The 16,443-nt window shown below is 33.4% G+C and overlaps 2 protein-coding genes across 5 annotated transcripts in view; one reads left to right on the forward strand and one right to left on the reverse strand.

Moving 5' to 3' along the window:
- The window catches only part of Wwp1 (WW domain containing E3 ubiquitin protein ligase 1), a 103,358-nt gene extending 90,252 nt beyond the window's left edge, over positions 1–13,106 (forward strand). For all 3 annotated transcript variants that reach the window (XM_076836224.1, XM_076836226.1, XM_076836225.1), the window contains 4 exons: positions 2,413–2,517; positions 4,738–4,834; positions 5,483–5,555; positions 11,844–13,106. In XM_076836224.1, coding sequence (XP_076692339.1) covers positions 2,413–2,517; positions 4,738–4,834; positions 5,483–5,555; positions 11,844–11,943 — 375 coding nt within the window. In that variant the 3' untranslated portion in view covers positions 11,944–13,106. The remainder of the gene's footprint in view (positions 1–2,412; positions 2,518–4,737; positions 4,835–5,482; positions 5,556–11,843) is intronic.
- Positions 1–16,443, reverse strand: part of Rmdn1 (regulator of microtubule dynamics 1) — a 74,837-nt gene that overhangs the window by 24,220 nt on the left and 34,174 nt on the right. For both annotated transcript variants that reach the window (XR_013088941.1, XM_076836227.1), the window contains exon 10: positions 1,104–1,191. Coding sequence is in view for 1 of the 2 variants with exons in the window: in XM_076836227.1 (XP_076692342.1) it covers positions 1,120–1,191 (72 nt within the window). In the remaining variant the exon portion in view is untranslated. The remainder of the gene's footprint in view (positions 1–1,103; positions 1,192–16,443) is intronic.

Raw genomic sequence — 16,443 nt, forward strand, 5'->3', positions numbered from 1 at the left:
TCTCCAAATAGGTCTATTAATTCAACATAATCCTAGTCAACAACCCAACAAAATTTTGTTTTCAAGTGTTAGGAATTGAACCCAGGGCCTTGCCCATGCTAGGCAAGCTCACTAACACTAAGGCTGCATCCCTAGTCCTTTAAAAAATTTTTTTATTTTGACAAAAGGTCTTGCTAAATTACGCAGGTTGGCCTTGAATTTGTAATCCTCTTGCCTCGGTATCCCAAGTAGATGGGATTACAGGTGTGTGCCATCATGCCAGCCTCCAACAGAATTTAATTTTCTTGTAGAAAGTGAAATATAATTCTAAAATTACAAAGAAATACAGAGGCTCCGGAATAGCCAAAGCAATTTTGAAGAAGGACATGACTTATTTATAAAGCATAATATACTGTGGCATTTGTGGAAGTACACACAAATATATCAGAGGAGCACCAGAGAGTTCAGAAATAGACCTGCACATACATTATCAATAGATTTTTAACAAAAGTGCTAAGATATTTCAGTGGTAAAAGGAAAAATCTTTTCAATAAATGTTGGATCCACTGGATATCCATATGGAAGAAAATTAGCTTTAATCCTTATCTCTCAACCCATAAACAAAGATTAATGTTAAGGTGAAAGTTTGAAAGAAAACAAGAAAAAATTTAAAAAAAATAGGCACAAGTTTCTTAGAAAAAGAGCAATAACCACAAAAGAAAAATATGGATAAATTTTACTTCATCAAAACTAAAAACTTCTGTTCTTCAAAAGACACTATTAAGAAAATGAAAAGGCAACCCATATACTGCGAGAAACAATTGAGACATGGTATTATATCCAGAATATATTTTTCAAAACCTTTATAGCTCAATTAAAAAAAAAAAAAACACCATTCTTTTTAATTTTTTTAGGTGTAGTTGGACAGCAATTAGGATTGTTAAGAGTGTATCAGAAATTTTATGTATTTTTATGTGGTGCTGAGGATTAAACCCAGTGCCTCACATGTGCTATGTGAGCGCTGTATCATTGAACCACAACCCCAGCCTAACAAAAGCATTTTTAAGTTGACAAAGATTCACTTCACCAAAAAAGATATGCAAATCATGCACAGTGGTGCTTACCTGTAGTGCCAGCTACTCAGGAGATTGAGATTGGAGAATCGCTTGAGCCTAGGAGTTCAAGGTCAGCCTGAGCAATGTTAACAAGACCCTGTCTCAAAGAAAAAGATATGCAGATGGCAAGTGAACACATAAAAAGATGCTCACTAGTCATTAAGGAAATACAAATTTTAAAACTAAATGAAACAGCATTTTGGGATAGTGTTGATAGTTTCTTAAAATGTTCAGTGTGTAACAGCCTACTTTATGCCCTAGCAGTTACATTTTTAGGTGTTTACCTAATTGAGATATGATATACATCCATATTATCATATGCTTTTGCATAGTATTCATTGCATCATTATTTCAGTGTTACAAACTGAAAGCAACCTAAGTGTGTATCCAGTGAATGGATAAACAAATATATAGTCATGTCGTGTAATGCTACTCAGTGATATGAATAATGAACTATTGGTTCCCATAACAACATGGATGAATCCTTGAAACATTATGGGAGTGGGAGGTGGAAAAAGATCAGAAATCAGAAGAGAGTATGTATAGAAAAAAGCATGTATATATGCTTATATAAAACTTCACAGAAAAACGGTATAAATGGTAAAATTCTTGATCATCTAAAACTGTGGATGATTTTACCTACAAAAGGCCAAAAAGGGACATAATGGAAATATTCAGTATCTTGACTGTGATGGTCACACAGGTGAATACATCTGTTGAAACACTTAAATTTGTGTATTTTGCTGTATATAAATTATAGTTCAGTTGATTTATAAAAATTAAAATAAGTACTACATATTTTATATAAATATATAAAACAACCTATAAATAGTTACTATCTTATACATATAATCTGGGAATGTTTGAAAATATTATATATGTAGAATATTTCTTCCCAAATAGATTGGATAAATGAATAAGAGGTTAGTGTATTTTTACTTTTTAAATATATAAGATAGCATAGATGTTTTAAAAAATCATCAGAAATGTATGTTTGAACTAATCAACAATTTGGATACCCAACTTGGGACATGTATATATTGTAAAGTAAATAAGTTTTTTGGTACAGTTGTTTTTCTTGAATAGATAACTCTAAGTGTTTTTAGCTCAATAAACATGGGTAAAATAAAATAGTAAAGGATTCTTTATGCTCTGTTGTAAAAATTTTGTTGGACTTGCTTAGTGTTACCATTTGCCATGCACGAAGCTGTTCACACAGTTATGCTGTGTGCATAACTGCACATCAGAAAATTTTAGTCATATAATTATTATCTTTACTAAATCTTTATTGAGGCCTAATACTATGCTCATTTCCCAGGTTATGTTGTGTGGCATGCAGGAGGTTGACTTAGCAGATTGGCAGAGAAATACTGTTTATCGACATTATACACGAAACAGCAAGCAAATAATTTGGTTTTGGCAGGTATTTGCTTTATCTTTTCGAAACAGAGTATTCAGAGGAAATGTTGTCTAATGAAATGTGATTTAAAAAATTTTTTTTTTAATTGAGACTGCTTTTGGATGTGGTTTTTAGACTTCCAGTTCTAAATCTGAAAGAAGTAATGTGAACACTTGCTAAATGTGTTTTCCATTACTTCTTTGACTGTCTTTCTGAATGAGGGAATTAATAACAGTTTAAGTAATAATTTAATGGTAATAGTTGTAGGCACATCATTTTTTCTAGTAGTGTCAAAAATATTCTATGAATTTCACTTAAATCCAAAAGCAAATGAGGAAGTATGTTTTCAGTGAGAAAGTTCATGCAGATACTTTAAGGAAATCAAATAATCCAAGGAGTGATATCTAAGAACAACTTCATTTATTTGCTTATTTATTTTTTGTTTTATGGATTGAACTGTAATGGGATTGTCTCTGGACATCCAAGTGCACCATCCTAATCTTGATGCACATTTTGTGTGTTTAAGAATTCAAAATCTCTAGTTCTGGGATATTTTTCCACATAAATATCCTATTGATTAAGACTTTGTTTGAGCAACTTAGTGATTGAACTTTTAGTTTACTTCTGCTTAACTGTTTCACTTTTGAGATGAAAAGCTGGTGTTTGGTATAAGTAGATAAAGACTTTTCCAAAAGCTGTATTTTGTCATAACTTTATTGCTTAATAAAGAACACTTCTGAAAATCTATCTTAAAATATATTTGAACATGTGCAAAATGATACCAAACTGTTTAATACAACATTGTTAATATCCTAACAGATACTAGAAACAACCTAAATGTCCATTAGGAGAGGACTGAGTAAATAAACTATAATAAAATTTGTGTTCTGTATAAATTATTTACTATTAATATTTATGTACTAGTGTATAAAATGTACCATTAAATATGCTATCTCTGAAAAGGCAGGGAGTAAAAGAAAAACAGTTCCAGAAGCTAAACAGTTGGAGGCCAAGCTGGAAAAGATGCTTTTTTACACTGTTTACCCTTATACTTTTGAATTCTATTCTGTTACCTATTATTTATAGATAGATACACATATATTATAGATAAATAGAAGTAAATTAATTTTCAAGCCTAAAAAGTACCTGAATTGCATTACATTATCAAGTATAAGCAAGTGTTTGTAAATGTCCATTTTAGGCTCTTTGCTAGCTTCATTGCCCTTTTTATTCTCTTGCTGTTTGGACATTTTGATCTACATAACTAAGGAGCTAAAGCTTTGAGTCGTATAAAAATCCAAATGAACATTGTGTTTTCTGAATTGGGTTTGTTTGTGGTAAGTTTTATGCCGGACCTGATATTAAGCTTGTCTTATGCTTAAAGTTAATTCCCTATTTAAAAGATACATTTCTACTCTCACACTGCTTCCTAAGTTCCTTGCTTTCTATTATACTCAAAGCAGTCAAATCAGTATTTCACCATATTTCCCTATTTTATGTCCCTTTGTCAAAAGAAGTAATCAATGAACTAATTTTTTGAGGTATTTGCAATTTGTTTTTTCAGATAATAAAACACAAAATGTTGGGAAGATGTTTAGTGCCAGAAAATACCACAAACTTTTCAGAGTGGAAACGGGGAAATGTTCTATGTTTTTTGTAGCTTAAAAGGGAGAGGGTAGTTGACTCAAGGAAGAATAACAATGATTTAGAAGTGAACCATTCCTGAACTCAAATGTTAGTTCTACCACTTATTAGCTGTTTGAAAACGACAAGTTATTTACACTCTACAGGCCATGTGCAGTGGTGATGTTAAGGATCTAACTTATCTCATAGAATTGCTGTGAGGTCTAAATGAGAAGTATGTGGCATAGTGCTTGGCAGAAGCCCTCAGTGGGTGATAGCTGTTACATTATAATCCACTGACATCTATTCTAGTTGCACCTTTTAGTGATATAATATTAGACAAGTAACTCAACCTTTCTAAGCTTCTCATTTATTTCTTCTCTGTAAGATGGATACGGTGGCCAATCTGTAGTGTTTTTGTGAGGATTAACATATACTTAACATGATGCCTAAGCTGAATAAATATTATAACCGTCTTTTAATCACATATCCTTTTAATCAATTTCAGTATTAAATATTATTTGATTTATTCAACTGTTTTCATTGCATTTATTTTGTATTAATGTATATTTGAGAATTTGGCATTTATATTATATTAAAATATATTTGGTTTTGTTACAGTTTGTGAAAGAAACAGACAATGAAGTAAGAATGCGACTACTGCAGTTTGTCACTGGAACCTGCCGCTTACCACTAGGAGGATTTGCTGAGCTCATGGGTAAGTGCAGTTTTTCTGTAGATAGTTTTGTATTGATAATGGCTTTTAGACATATGATGAACTTAATAAACCTCAGGATTACTATTATGGGTTCCTTATAAAAAGCTTTTAATATCAAAAGTGTTTATAAGACAAAAATGTGTCTCTTTATATAGCCCATATGGCCACTACTTAGCTTCCTGGGCTGATTGTGAAGGGAGTAAGAAGCTATAGAAATCCTAATCTTTGCTGGGCACGGTGGTACATGCCTGTAATCCCAGTGACCTGGGAGGCTGAGACAGGAGGATCAGAAGTTCAAAGCCAGCTTCAGCAAAAGCAATGCGCTAAGCAACTCAGTGAGACCCTGTCTCTAAATAAAATACAAAATAGGGCTGAGGATAAGGCTCAGTGGTCAAGTGTCCCTGAGTTCAATCCCTGGTACCACCCCCCTCAAAAAAAAGAAATCCTCATCTTTATGTGGTATAATTCTTACTGCTAAATTTGCAGCACCAAGAAGCTTCTAATACAAAAGCAATGAACACTATAAATCTCTTCTTTTAGTTTATACTGTATTATTCATATGTCTACGTGATATGTTCTGTATTTAACTGTTGTCAGAATCAAAAGTGTAAAGGACCAGATAAATATTATCCTGTTTTCCTGGTTTAGGAAGTAATGGGCCTCAAAAATTTTGTATTGAAAAAGTTGGAAAAGATACCTGGTTACCAAGAAGCCATACATGGTAAGTTTAAAAATCCTGTAACAGGAAGGTAAAGTCAGAATATTTTGCTTTTTAAAAATATGTATGATCCTGTATAATATATTATTGGTCAGAATTTCAGTTTTGATAACAGACTAATTAATACAGCATTCTCCAACTAAACATGTGAGAATTACTGTTTATTAGTTAATACAAATTCTTGAGAACTGTTTCCATTCATTCAACAAATATTTAGAGTATTCAGAGTAAGGCTGCATTTTTCCTTACCTTTTGTGAACTTTACACTCCATGGTAGGGCACAAGTGACAAACAGGTGAACAGATACGTAACTATGGAATAGTTGGAGGGGTCCTGCTCTGGATTGGGTCATTAAGGGTAATGTTTGAAAGGGTAATGTTTGAGTATGATAAATAGTATACTGTAGGAAGAAACTGGGGAAGAACATTCTTTGAGCCAGTATGCTGTGGAGTGAGCAAAAACCCTGAAGTAAGAAACCATTTCATTACAAGGAAATGAAAGCTGTCTGGTGTGATTGGACTTGGTAAGTCAGAGATGAAAAGAATTTGGAAATATAAGTCGGGGCTTAATTCACATGGAGCATTATTGCTTATTATACAGAATTGAGATTCCATTCTAAGGAAAATCAGAAGCCTTTGAAGAGTTTTAAATCACAAGTAATGGGATCGAAGAAGAATCATTTGGGGAATAGGTTAGAGATGAAATCAGATGTACACGTGAATACAGGGAAACTAGCTATAGCAGTCAAAGCAGCTGAAACAGGAAGCTAGGTTCATTGAACTTTCATCTTTATGAGACACTGAAATTTTTTAAAATTTTTTACTGAATCTTCATCCTTGAGTTATGTCCAATAGTTGTGTCATAAAATACAAAGTCTGCATACAGCACTTCTGCATACCAAAGAATGGTGGTTTTTCTTGAAGGAGAGCTCTTGGGTAGTTGTTTTGAAATTAAAAGCTGAACTAACTTGCTTTTTTTTAATGGAATTTATTTTTATTTCAAAGAATGGCAAACAAACCATGTTTAATTTGGGTATTGGCATTTTCTTGAGAAGTAATGAAGTAAACTTATCTCACTTCAAGGAAAGCAACAGATATTTGTTGACAGTGATAAAAGTTGAAGTTTCGAGCAAAAATAAAAATTCTGGAAATTTTGTATATGCCACCATAAGCTTAACTACTTCCCAAGACTGGTAAGATTAGTGGTATTAGTAAAAATGGATTTTTTTCTATTAAAGTGACCCAATATTTAGCAATATAACATAATCAGTGCATATTACACAATCATGCCTAGATAAAAAGATCTATTCAAGGTGTGAGAAAGACCAGTGGATTTTTTTTTTTTTAATACTTCTTTTTTTTTTGGTGTAGATGGACACAACACAATGCCTTTATTTTTATGTGGTGCTGAGGATCGAACCCAGGTCCCACCCGTGCTAGGCGAGTGCTCTACCACTGAGCCACAATCCCAGCCCAAGAGATCGGTGGATCTTTTTTTTTTTTTTTTAAAGAGAGAAAAGAGAAAGAGAGAGAGAAAGAGAGAATGAATATGAATCTTTTTTTTTTTTTTTTTTGTAGATGGACACAACACAATGCCTTTATTTTTATGTGGTGCTGAGAATCAAACCTGGATCGCTCCCGTCCTAGGCGAGCGCTCTACCACTGATCCACAATCCCAGCCCTACCAGTGGATTTTTAACAAAGTATTCTTTGATATGGTTTCAGGACCCATATTGTCCATATCTTTATCAAATATACTATTAAGGAATCATCCATTTATCTGAAGATGATTATAATACATCTCCATTTTCTAACTGCTTATCTATGAAATAAGACTTTCAAATACTTGACTCAGATTTTCATATGCTTAATCCAAAATAATGTAGTCTGATCCATTGAATACACAAGATGTTTTCTTTTTCTTCTTTAATATTTTAAAAAATTATACATGGACACAATATTTTTATTTTATTTATTTTTATGTGGCACTGACGATTGAACCCAGTGCCCCACATGTATGAGGCAAGTGCTCTGCCACTGAGCCACAACCTCAGCCCCCCACCCCACACAAGATGTTTTTTATTAGATCAGATATTTTAAAAAGATTTGTAACACTGTAAAACAACGTCAATCCACTGTTTTTTGGAAATAGTCATTGCATTCATTCTTATTTAAAAATTAAAATTAATATTTTTAAATTGTTTTTAGTTCTATGGTAAATATTGATAAATATAATTCACATAAACAAAAGCCCTTTAGAGTGAAGAGTTCTTGTGACCAAAAACATTTAAGAACCTTTGCCCTGGATTCAAGGAGCAGATCCAATAGAGGTAGAGATTGCTGAGGTAGAGGAGTTAGAAAGATTTTAAATTTGTAAAGAGAAAATAGTTATCAACATTTGGTTTTTCTGTATTTTCAAAATATAAGGTGAGGTCACTGGATAAGAATGAAGAAAATAAAATCTTCTAAGGAGAAAGAATTGAGCATTTCAGAAAAGAGACAAGTATTTATTAGGCTGAATATGGGGTAATTGGATTGTTCACTTGGATTTACTACTTTATTTAAAATGAAAACAATCTACCAGATTGTGTGGTTTTTTTCCCAAGCAATTTTTAAAAAAATATTTATTTTTTAGTTGTAGTTGGACATGATACCTTTATTTATTTTTATGTGGTGCTGAGGATTGAACCCAGGACTTCACTTGCTAGGCAAGTGCTCTACTGCTGAGCCACAACACAAGCCTTCCCCCAAGCAATTTTTAACTGTTAAGGTGCAAGGAACAAACAGAAGGTGGAATTCATTCAGGATTTGAGTTTTGATTAGTTAATTCAAAAGAAGGAGAGACACAGTATTTAAAACTATTTGCAAAGTTGTGATTATAACAATGGAATAAGATCTCTAATTATAATGACGTTCTGCAGATAAAGAAAAAAGGACAGAAGAGCTGAGGATGGGATAGGATGGTGAAGTAATAATGGGTTAATAGGCTGGCATTTTCTTTGACCATTTTTCTTTCCAACTTATTTCAGAGAAAAAGATTTTTTAATTAGAAATGTACTGGTAGTGGTGAGGTTCAAGTTATGATCCTAGGGTTAGTAACTCAAAAAGCCAAAAGAGCAAGGAACTTGAAGGCCATATTGTTGTGTGTATCCATATAAATCAGAGGATTATGCCCCCAGGTGCCAGAGCTTTCAGTAAATGAAGGAGCACAACCAAGCAATCAGCAGATAGGCTATACAACTATGTGCCTCAGAACAGGCTAGTTTTATTAATTGGCTACAGAAGAAATGGCATGTTTCAGACTTAGCTGGATTTCAGTTATGATAAGAAGCTATTGAGACTATGAAATAGAAGTTCAAAACAATAAGATGAAAAATATGAAATGGTAGACAGGTTGAGTTTAATTCAAACCAAGGGAAATAGATCAGTATTGAGATGAGCATTTGGATGAAAATATACCATCTATGCTGGTCATGGTGGCACATGCCTGTAATTCCAGCAACTTGGGAGGCTGAGGCAGGAGGATCGAAAGTTCAAAGCCAGCGTCATCAACTAAGGGAGGCCCTAAGTAACTTAGTGAGCTCCTAAGCAACTTATCTATCTTATCTCAAAATTAAAAAGGCTGGTGATATGGCTTAGTAGTTAAGCACCCTGGGTTTGATCCCTGGTGCCAAAAAAAGGGGAAATATATGATCCAGAAAGACTTGGATTTTTATCAGTGACTCTGGTAAGCAGTGATTTAATCTGTGATGAAATTAGTCTTAATGATTCTCAGATGAAGAGAGGACACAGGGTCCTACTGTTGTCATCTCCAGTGGTTTGTTTTGAGAGGTAGGAGCTTTAAGCTTTCTGAAAGCTATAAACAGTTGGTAAGCCAATTAGCATACAGTTCCTTCAGATGAAATAGATGTGTTGGTCATTCTCTTTTTTATAATACACATCACACTAAAAAAAAAAAAAAGAATTAGAACTTAGTACTTTCATATTTACATAATAAGTACTCAATAAAAGATGAATGATTTTTATTAAGTCTGTCCTGTAAAACATCACAGCTGGGCATAGTGGCTTATGCTTCTATTCTCAGGAATTTGGGAGGCTGAAGGTAAGGAGAATCACAAGTTTGAAGCCACCAAAAATAAATAAAAGGGTGGGAATATACAGCCAAGTAATAGGTCCTGGGTTTGATCCCCAGTGCCCCATACATACCTTAAATATAATCAAACAGCACAAAACATAATGGCTAACATCTTAAAATAGAAACTTTTTAGTATTTTTTCAGATTATCTGCTTTCTTAATGTTCTTCAGCTTAACACTAAATATCTGCAATATGCATATCAGATCAGTGTTTTAGGGATACAGAGCTAGCTGATGCTACCCTTGTAGATTTTAGAGTCTAAGGAGAGAAACCAGTTAGTTGAAAATAAACACTAAAATAGAAATAAAAAGAGCTCATGGATAGGTGAAAGATGCTCTAGGTAAACTTCTTGGACGAAGTTGTAATGTCTGGGTCGATTCTTGATGAATTAGAATTTCATAAGCTGAAAAGGATATTATAGACCAGGAAACTATTACAGCATAGAAATAGAAAAAGAAAAGAATGTGCTATACTTAGAGAACATTAAATAAGTCGATGGAGGCTATACTAAAAACAGGGTAGGCTTTTTTCTGTCATTCTACCCCCTCTGTTCCCATAGCTATTTGAGGAAACAAAGGCTTTTAAAGAGTCCAAAAACTAGTTTGTCTGTTTAGCAGAGTATTTCTGACTAGACAGAATGTTGAGAAGTAAATTAAAAAATAGGGATATCATCAGTAGATATTAGGGAAATACAAATTAACATTATAATGTAACACTACATAGCATTCACAGGACCAAATTAAAACAACAATGAAAAGATTAGCAACATTATCTGTTGGTGAATTTTCCTTCTTTGTAGGTGGGAGTGTAAACTGATATGCTTCAAATAAAGTTAAACATGCAAATATCATTATAAACATGTACATATATGTGTGTATACCTATAAATGGTAATTCCATTTGTAATTATTTGCCCAAGAAATAAAACAGGTGTCTGAAGAATTTTTAAAGGGGAAAAAAAAAATGAAAACGTCACTAAAGCTTTACTCACAATAGCTTAACAAAAGTTGGGGGGGTGTCAGATTAGAAGGCAGGAAATTCTCTAGTGATTCAAATAAGAGATATACACAAGGATGTAGTGGCAATAGAAATGATAAACAGGGAGAAGATAGGAGAGATTTAGGTGATAGAAATGAGAGAATTTGGCAAAGGCTGTATATATAAATTATGGAAGAGAATTAGAAAGAAACAGGTTGCTTTGGTTATAAGATTATTGAAATGATATTTCTTGCTGACTTCAATCATTATCAGATACTTTTATAATTTAAATGGGAGGGCAATATATGGTCTGCTTATACTAGGAGAATAATATGGTCTGAGAACCACACTATTTTAGTCTGTTGCTTCCTTTTAAAGGCTCTTTTCAGCTTTCCTAACTTACATGGGAGGGGAATATTTCCACATGAGGAAGGGAAGTTACAGAAAGGCTCCGACTAATAGAGGGGGGAACCAAAACTTTGGATACTGAAATCCTAATATAGCTAGTCAGTGCCATGTTCTAAAATATTAAATGTTATCCTTTGGAAACAGTATGTTGTTATTTTAAGCATTTTCAATATTTTTGTTTTTCATCATTTTGTCCCAGAAAGGAATTGAATCTGAGCAGAACTAAAAGTGTCATTATAGAAAAGGTTATAATCTCATTGGTGAAACTTGAGAAAACTATGTATTTGTTCATTGACTATCTCCACCCCAGAACATAAAGGACTTTTTTTTTTTAATCATCACTATATCACTAGCATATGAAGATTCTCAATAAAGAATGAATGAATGAGTGAAAGAAATGGACTATTACAAGAGAACTTAGGGGGACTAATGACACATAGGAGTAGTAAAGAGAATAAAGAGAAGATTAATGATTTTTTTTAATTCCAGAATCTTTATCCACATTGCTATAGTCAACATAATCCTATTTTTCTCTGGGAAAAATTAATTTTTAAAAAAAATATAGGTCTTAAATTTGAATGGATTCCTCTAAGATATCTGAATATGCTAATATACTAATATTAGTAGTGAATTGTTAGAATACGTTTGGCAAAATTTTTACATACATAACATACTTCTGTTCATTCAGCTTTTCGGTGTGTTTTACTGTATTGGAAATATTTTCAGTTTATTTTATTAAAAATATATGATTTTGTTTTTGTTTTTGTTCAGTTTTAATCGCTTGGATCTACCACCATATAAGAGTTATGAACAACTAAAGGAAAAACTTCTTTTTGCAATAGAAGAGACAGAGGGCTTTGGACAAGAATGAATGTGGCTTCTTATCTTGGAGGAGCTCTTGCATTTAAATACCCCAGCCAAGAAAAATTGCACAGATGTGTATATAAGGTGTTCATTCTGTACAGTGAATTTTCTGAACCTCAAAAGTATAAATGTTTTCCGTTCTTCCACAGAAATATGCAAAAGTTCATCATTTTCTACTTTATTTATTGTTCCCTTGAAATGACTGACCAGGAAAAAGATCATCAGTAAATTTTGAAGCAAGCAAGAGACTTTATTAAATATAAGAAGTATATTATCTATATAAGCATATATGATAGTGGCTCTAGTTCTATAGAGCCCCAAGTGTATTAAACATGACAGCTGTTCATTCACAAAGATCTGAATTTGCTTTACCTTGTTTCTATTATCCAGGGAAAAAGTGCAAATTGCTCCATGTTCTCCCTTATGTAACATCTCCTGAGGGTGTTTAGTTGCATGGCTGTTCAGGAAGGTATTAAGGGCTTAGGCCAAATCTTACTTTGAGTATATAAAAAAAAATGCTGCTGGCTTTTTTGAAGACAGGTGCTTGAACTTGTCACTTTGTTTTAAAATAAATACAGTAGTTGAAAAAATTTCCACTCTTTGCTTACATCAGTAATACATTGAGTGAAACCATAACTTACATAGAAGTCATGTACTAGATCCAATAACATTTAGTTTGTTACACAGATTGGAAAAAATTCATTGAGCAGCATAGAGATTTGTTTACATGTTATTTTGAGATGCTAGGTATTTGTGAAATTAAAAGAATCAGCCACTTACGTACTTCTGTTTTATAAATCTTTGATGTTCAAATTTAATAATAAACTAATGCAACTTGATACTTAGGAACATATAAAAAGGTAACTTGAACTTTGGCACTTTTGTGTTGAAAGTTTTGGTTTTGTAAAACCAGAGGCATTGAATAAAACCAGATGCATTGAAAAGTTACATGAACATTTGAACACTCAAATAGGTGAATAATGATTTTTTATTAGTGTTTGAATATCTTCATTGCTCTCAAATTCATGAAAGTTCTATATCTGAATTATAATAAGCATGTAAAAACCTTTTCACTCAGGAGGACATTTACTTAACTACAAAAATACAAAATCCAATGTTAATATTGCTTTTAGCAAACTGGGCTTCCTAATAAAATCAAAAAATTTTCAATTTGTTTCATGCTTTCAGTATGCACCGTAAATTTCATTAACTCAGATTATTTTATAATATTGGGAAATGACTTATTTGAATGTGCTGCCTGTAAATATTCCACCATTAAGTGCATATGGGAAACACTAGTATACAGTCTAACTTCATATATATTATATACTAGTTTTTGTTTTGCCAAAATTTTTATTTTTCTACATATTAGCTTGTATTCTGCTTTTTTTTTTTTAATTCAGGAATTCACAGTAAAGATGAAATAAAGGCAGCTGACTCACATAGTTGAAGACTCATTTCCAAATCCTAACCAAAAACATGCTGTTTTTTTTTTTTCAAATCTAAAGAATTATTTTAAAAAAATTAATGGGGCTGGGATTGTGGCTCAGCGGTAGAGTGCTCGCCTAGCACGGGTGGAACCCAGGTTCGATCCTAAGCACTACAAAAAAATAAAGGCAGCCCATCTACACCTAAAAAATAAATACTAAAAAAATTTAATGTATGACAAGCTATGAAATACAGGGTGACCAGTCCCTCAAAAGGACTTATTAAATCATTCCAGATAAAAAGACACCAATGGTAGCACTGCCACATGAACTAAGAAGTTATTGACTACCATTCAGCAGTGATATCTGAGAATATAATTTAGCAGATTTGACTGAAGAAGGTGGCATTCAGCTAGTTTCAGGGAGACGCTCCCCTGAGTAAGAATTAACTATACAACAGGTAAGGCTACAGAGATCAAACCAGCTAACTGGAGAAGACTAGTTTGGAGACCTCAGCAGGACCTTTAGAGGCAATTATAGATACCAGATTTACAAACAAAGCTGTCTAGACTTATCTATTTAGTGATAGTCATGGGGAGAAAAAAAAAACCCACAAAAATGTGGCCTACATCTCTTACCTCTCTCCTCCCTTATCATCTGTTCTGAGCTGGACCAACCAGAAAGAAATTAAAAGTATTTAAGGCTCCTTGTGCCTGAACACAACTCATGAGGAAATGGGAGAGAAAGAGGGAGTTCAGAGGCCATCTCACATTGTTACTTCATTTTTGTGGCATTTCCCTCCACCACTAATAAACTGAACCCAGAAATGGGTCACAGATCCAGCACAATCCCAACAATCAGGTCAACTGTCTTCCAAGAAAGAAGCTATCAATGTTTACTTTTTCTGTACTTCCTTCTAACGTTAACCTTTACCCTATTGACTTAAATTATCTGCCTAACTCTTCTTACCCTGAAAACTAGATAGGATGGTGATGTTAACAATATTGCCAGGTAAGTTTAGTCTACTAAAAATTACTTCAATTGTTAAGTTGCATCCATAACTCAGAGAACTCTAGATATGAAATAGGAAGTTCTACATATGTGCTTTCCTGCATGTGGAACTCTTGAAAGTACATATCTCTTATGAGGACCCTGAGCTGTCATTTGGAGAGATGATGGTTCTTAGAAAGTTTTTGTAGGTTTTCTACACAGATTAGAATACCATCTCAGATGAGACCCAACATGGCCCTGTTTTGCACTTGTGGTTCCTGCATTAATGGTGAATAAAATAATGCTGACCGAATTCGGCTTTACAGTTGACTGAATCTAAAATGATCTAGATTAATTCAGAAATAAAGCAAATTTATTAAAGTATGAGATTGTGAAAATAAAAGTTCTAGAACATTTCCCCCTTAGTCTGTTGAACTTAAAACACCAAGCTTGAAGCCAACTCTTCTAAGTTCAAAGTGGCATGTCCTGAATTCCAAAATTTCTCTCCCCAGTCTCAACCAAGGAAAATACAGGTGATAACAGTATTTTTTAAAAGTACTTACTAATACTCATTATAAATCTTTGATGAAAAGTATAATCTTAATTCTCACAACTACATGAGATTGGTATTTTTGTTTTAAGGACGTTTGCTTTATAGGTGACATCAGTGAATCTGAGAAGTCATTTTAGAACATTCATAGCTAGTCCCCAGTCCATAATTAGAAATTCAGTTGGGAAAATTTCTTTGTCAAGAAGTGAGAGCTCTCAGGTTCTTACAGTATCATGGCCACATTTTTCTAAATTCAAGTTTCTTCTCATATCCTCAAAAGGAAGGGAAAAAAAAAACAGGAGAGGTTATCACAGGAGAGGTTATAAATTCTGTAAACAAGTATGTGGAGAAATAAGCTTCTTAAACCAGCATATTCATCTCTGGAATGCATAAAAGAATATTCAAGTGGAGAATGCACAGGAAAGAGAATGTAACGGACTCCAGACATAGTGTGTCTCACCACACCCTGAATAAGGAAACATCAAGAACAAGTCAGGATCCTGGAGTCAAATGGAAGACTTTGAAAGTACCCAGAATCAGAAATATGGAAAGGCATCAAATCTTAGAGAAGGAAGCTATTCCCAAGTAATGAGGAAAAGGAAGTTAAAAGCTCCTTAAAGGACCTAGCAACCACACTCTGGAGATAAAATTAATGTTGATAAAAAACTTCCATGTAATGTTCATAGCTATATTTTTAATACTTAAAAACTGGAAAAAGCCTAAGTGTCCTTCAGTGAGTCGTCAAATGAACTGGTACATCCATCTAATCAAATATGCATCGACAGCAAAAAGAAACTACAGATAGAACTTGGATGGATCTCAAAGAGTGGAAGAGGAGGATAATCTCAAAAGGTCCCATACAGTGACTCCATTTTTTTGACATTCTTAAACTATACATACAAGTAATTCTTTGACAAGTAAAATCTGAATAAGGTCTGTGGATTGTACCAATGTCAATTTCCTAGTTTGGTGGTAGAGTTATTTAAGAACTGTAACTATAGTGGATCTTAACTATACCACTGGAAGAACAGTACATAGGACTCCTTTGTACTATTATGAATCTATTAATTCTTTCAAAATAAAAATCTATTTGAAAGCTGTATCAAGTATCAGAATATATATGCTCCCATCCATAAAAGGCTTTGTTAAAGATAACCCATTTCACAAAACAACTTATTGCAGGTGTGTGTGCATGCGCGCACTGGAGGGAATGACCCAGGGCCTTGTTCATGATAAGTACATGCTCTACCATTAGCTACACTCTACCCAGTTATTCTTGTACTATCCCCAACCCCCCCAAATTCCTAGTATCGCTGTTAACAAATACACACGCTCCTAGAAAAATACATCCAAAGTCACTGAGAAAATTGAAAAAATAATTAGCAAGTATGAAGACCCCAGCTCTGGAAAAAAAGAAGATGGGAGGGAGAAAAAATTCTATAACCCCATATGTTAATATGAATTAAGTTGCCAATATGGGGAAAAAAAAAACCCTGAATTAGAAATTTAAAAACTCAGAACTGGACAAACATGAAGATGC

This window comes from Callospermophilus lateralis, chromosome 16 (assembly GCF_048772815.1).
Source record: "Callospermophilus lateralis isolate mCalLat2 chromosome 16, mCalLat2.hap1, whole genome shotgun sequence".
Classification (NCBI taxonomy): Eukaryota; Metazoa; Chordata; class Mammalia; order Rodentia; family Sciuridae; genus Callospermophilus; species Callospermophilus lateralis.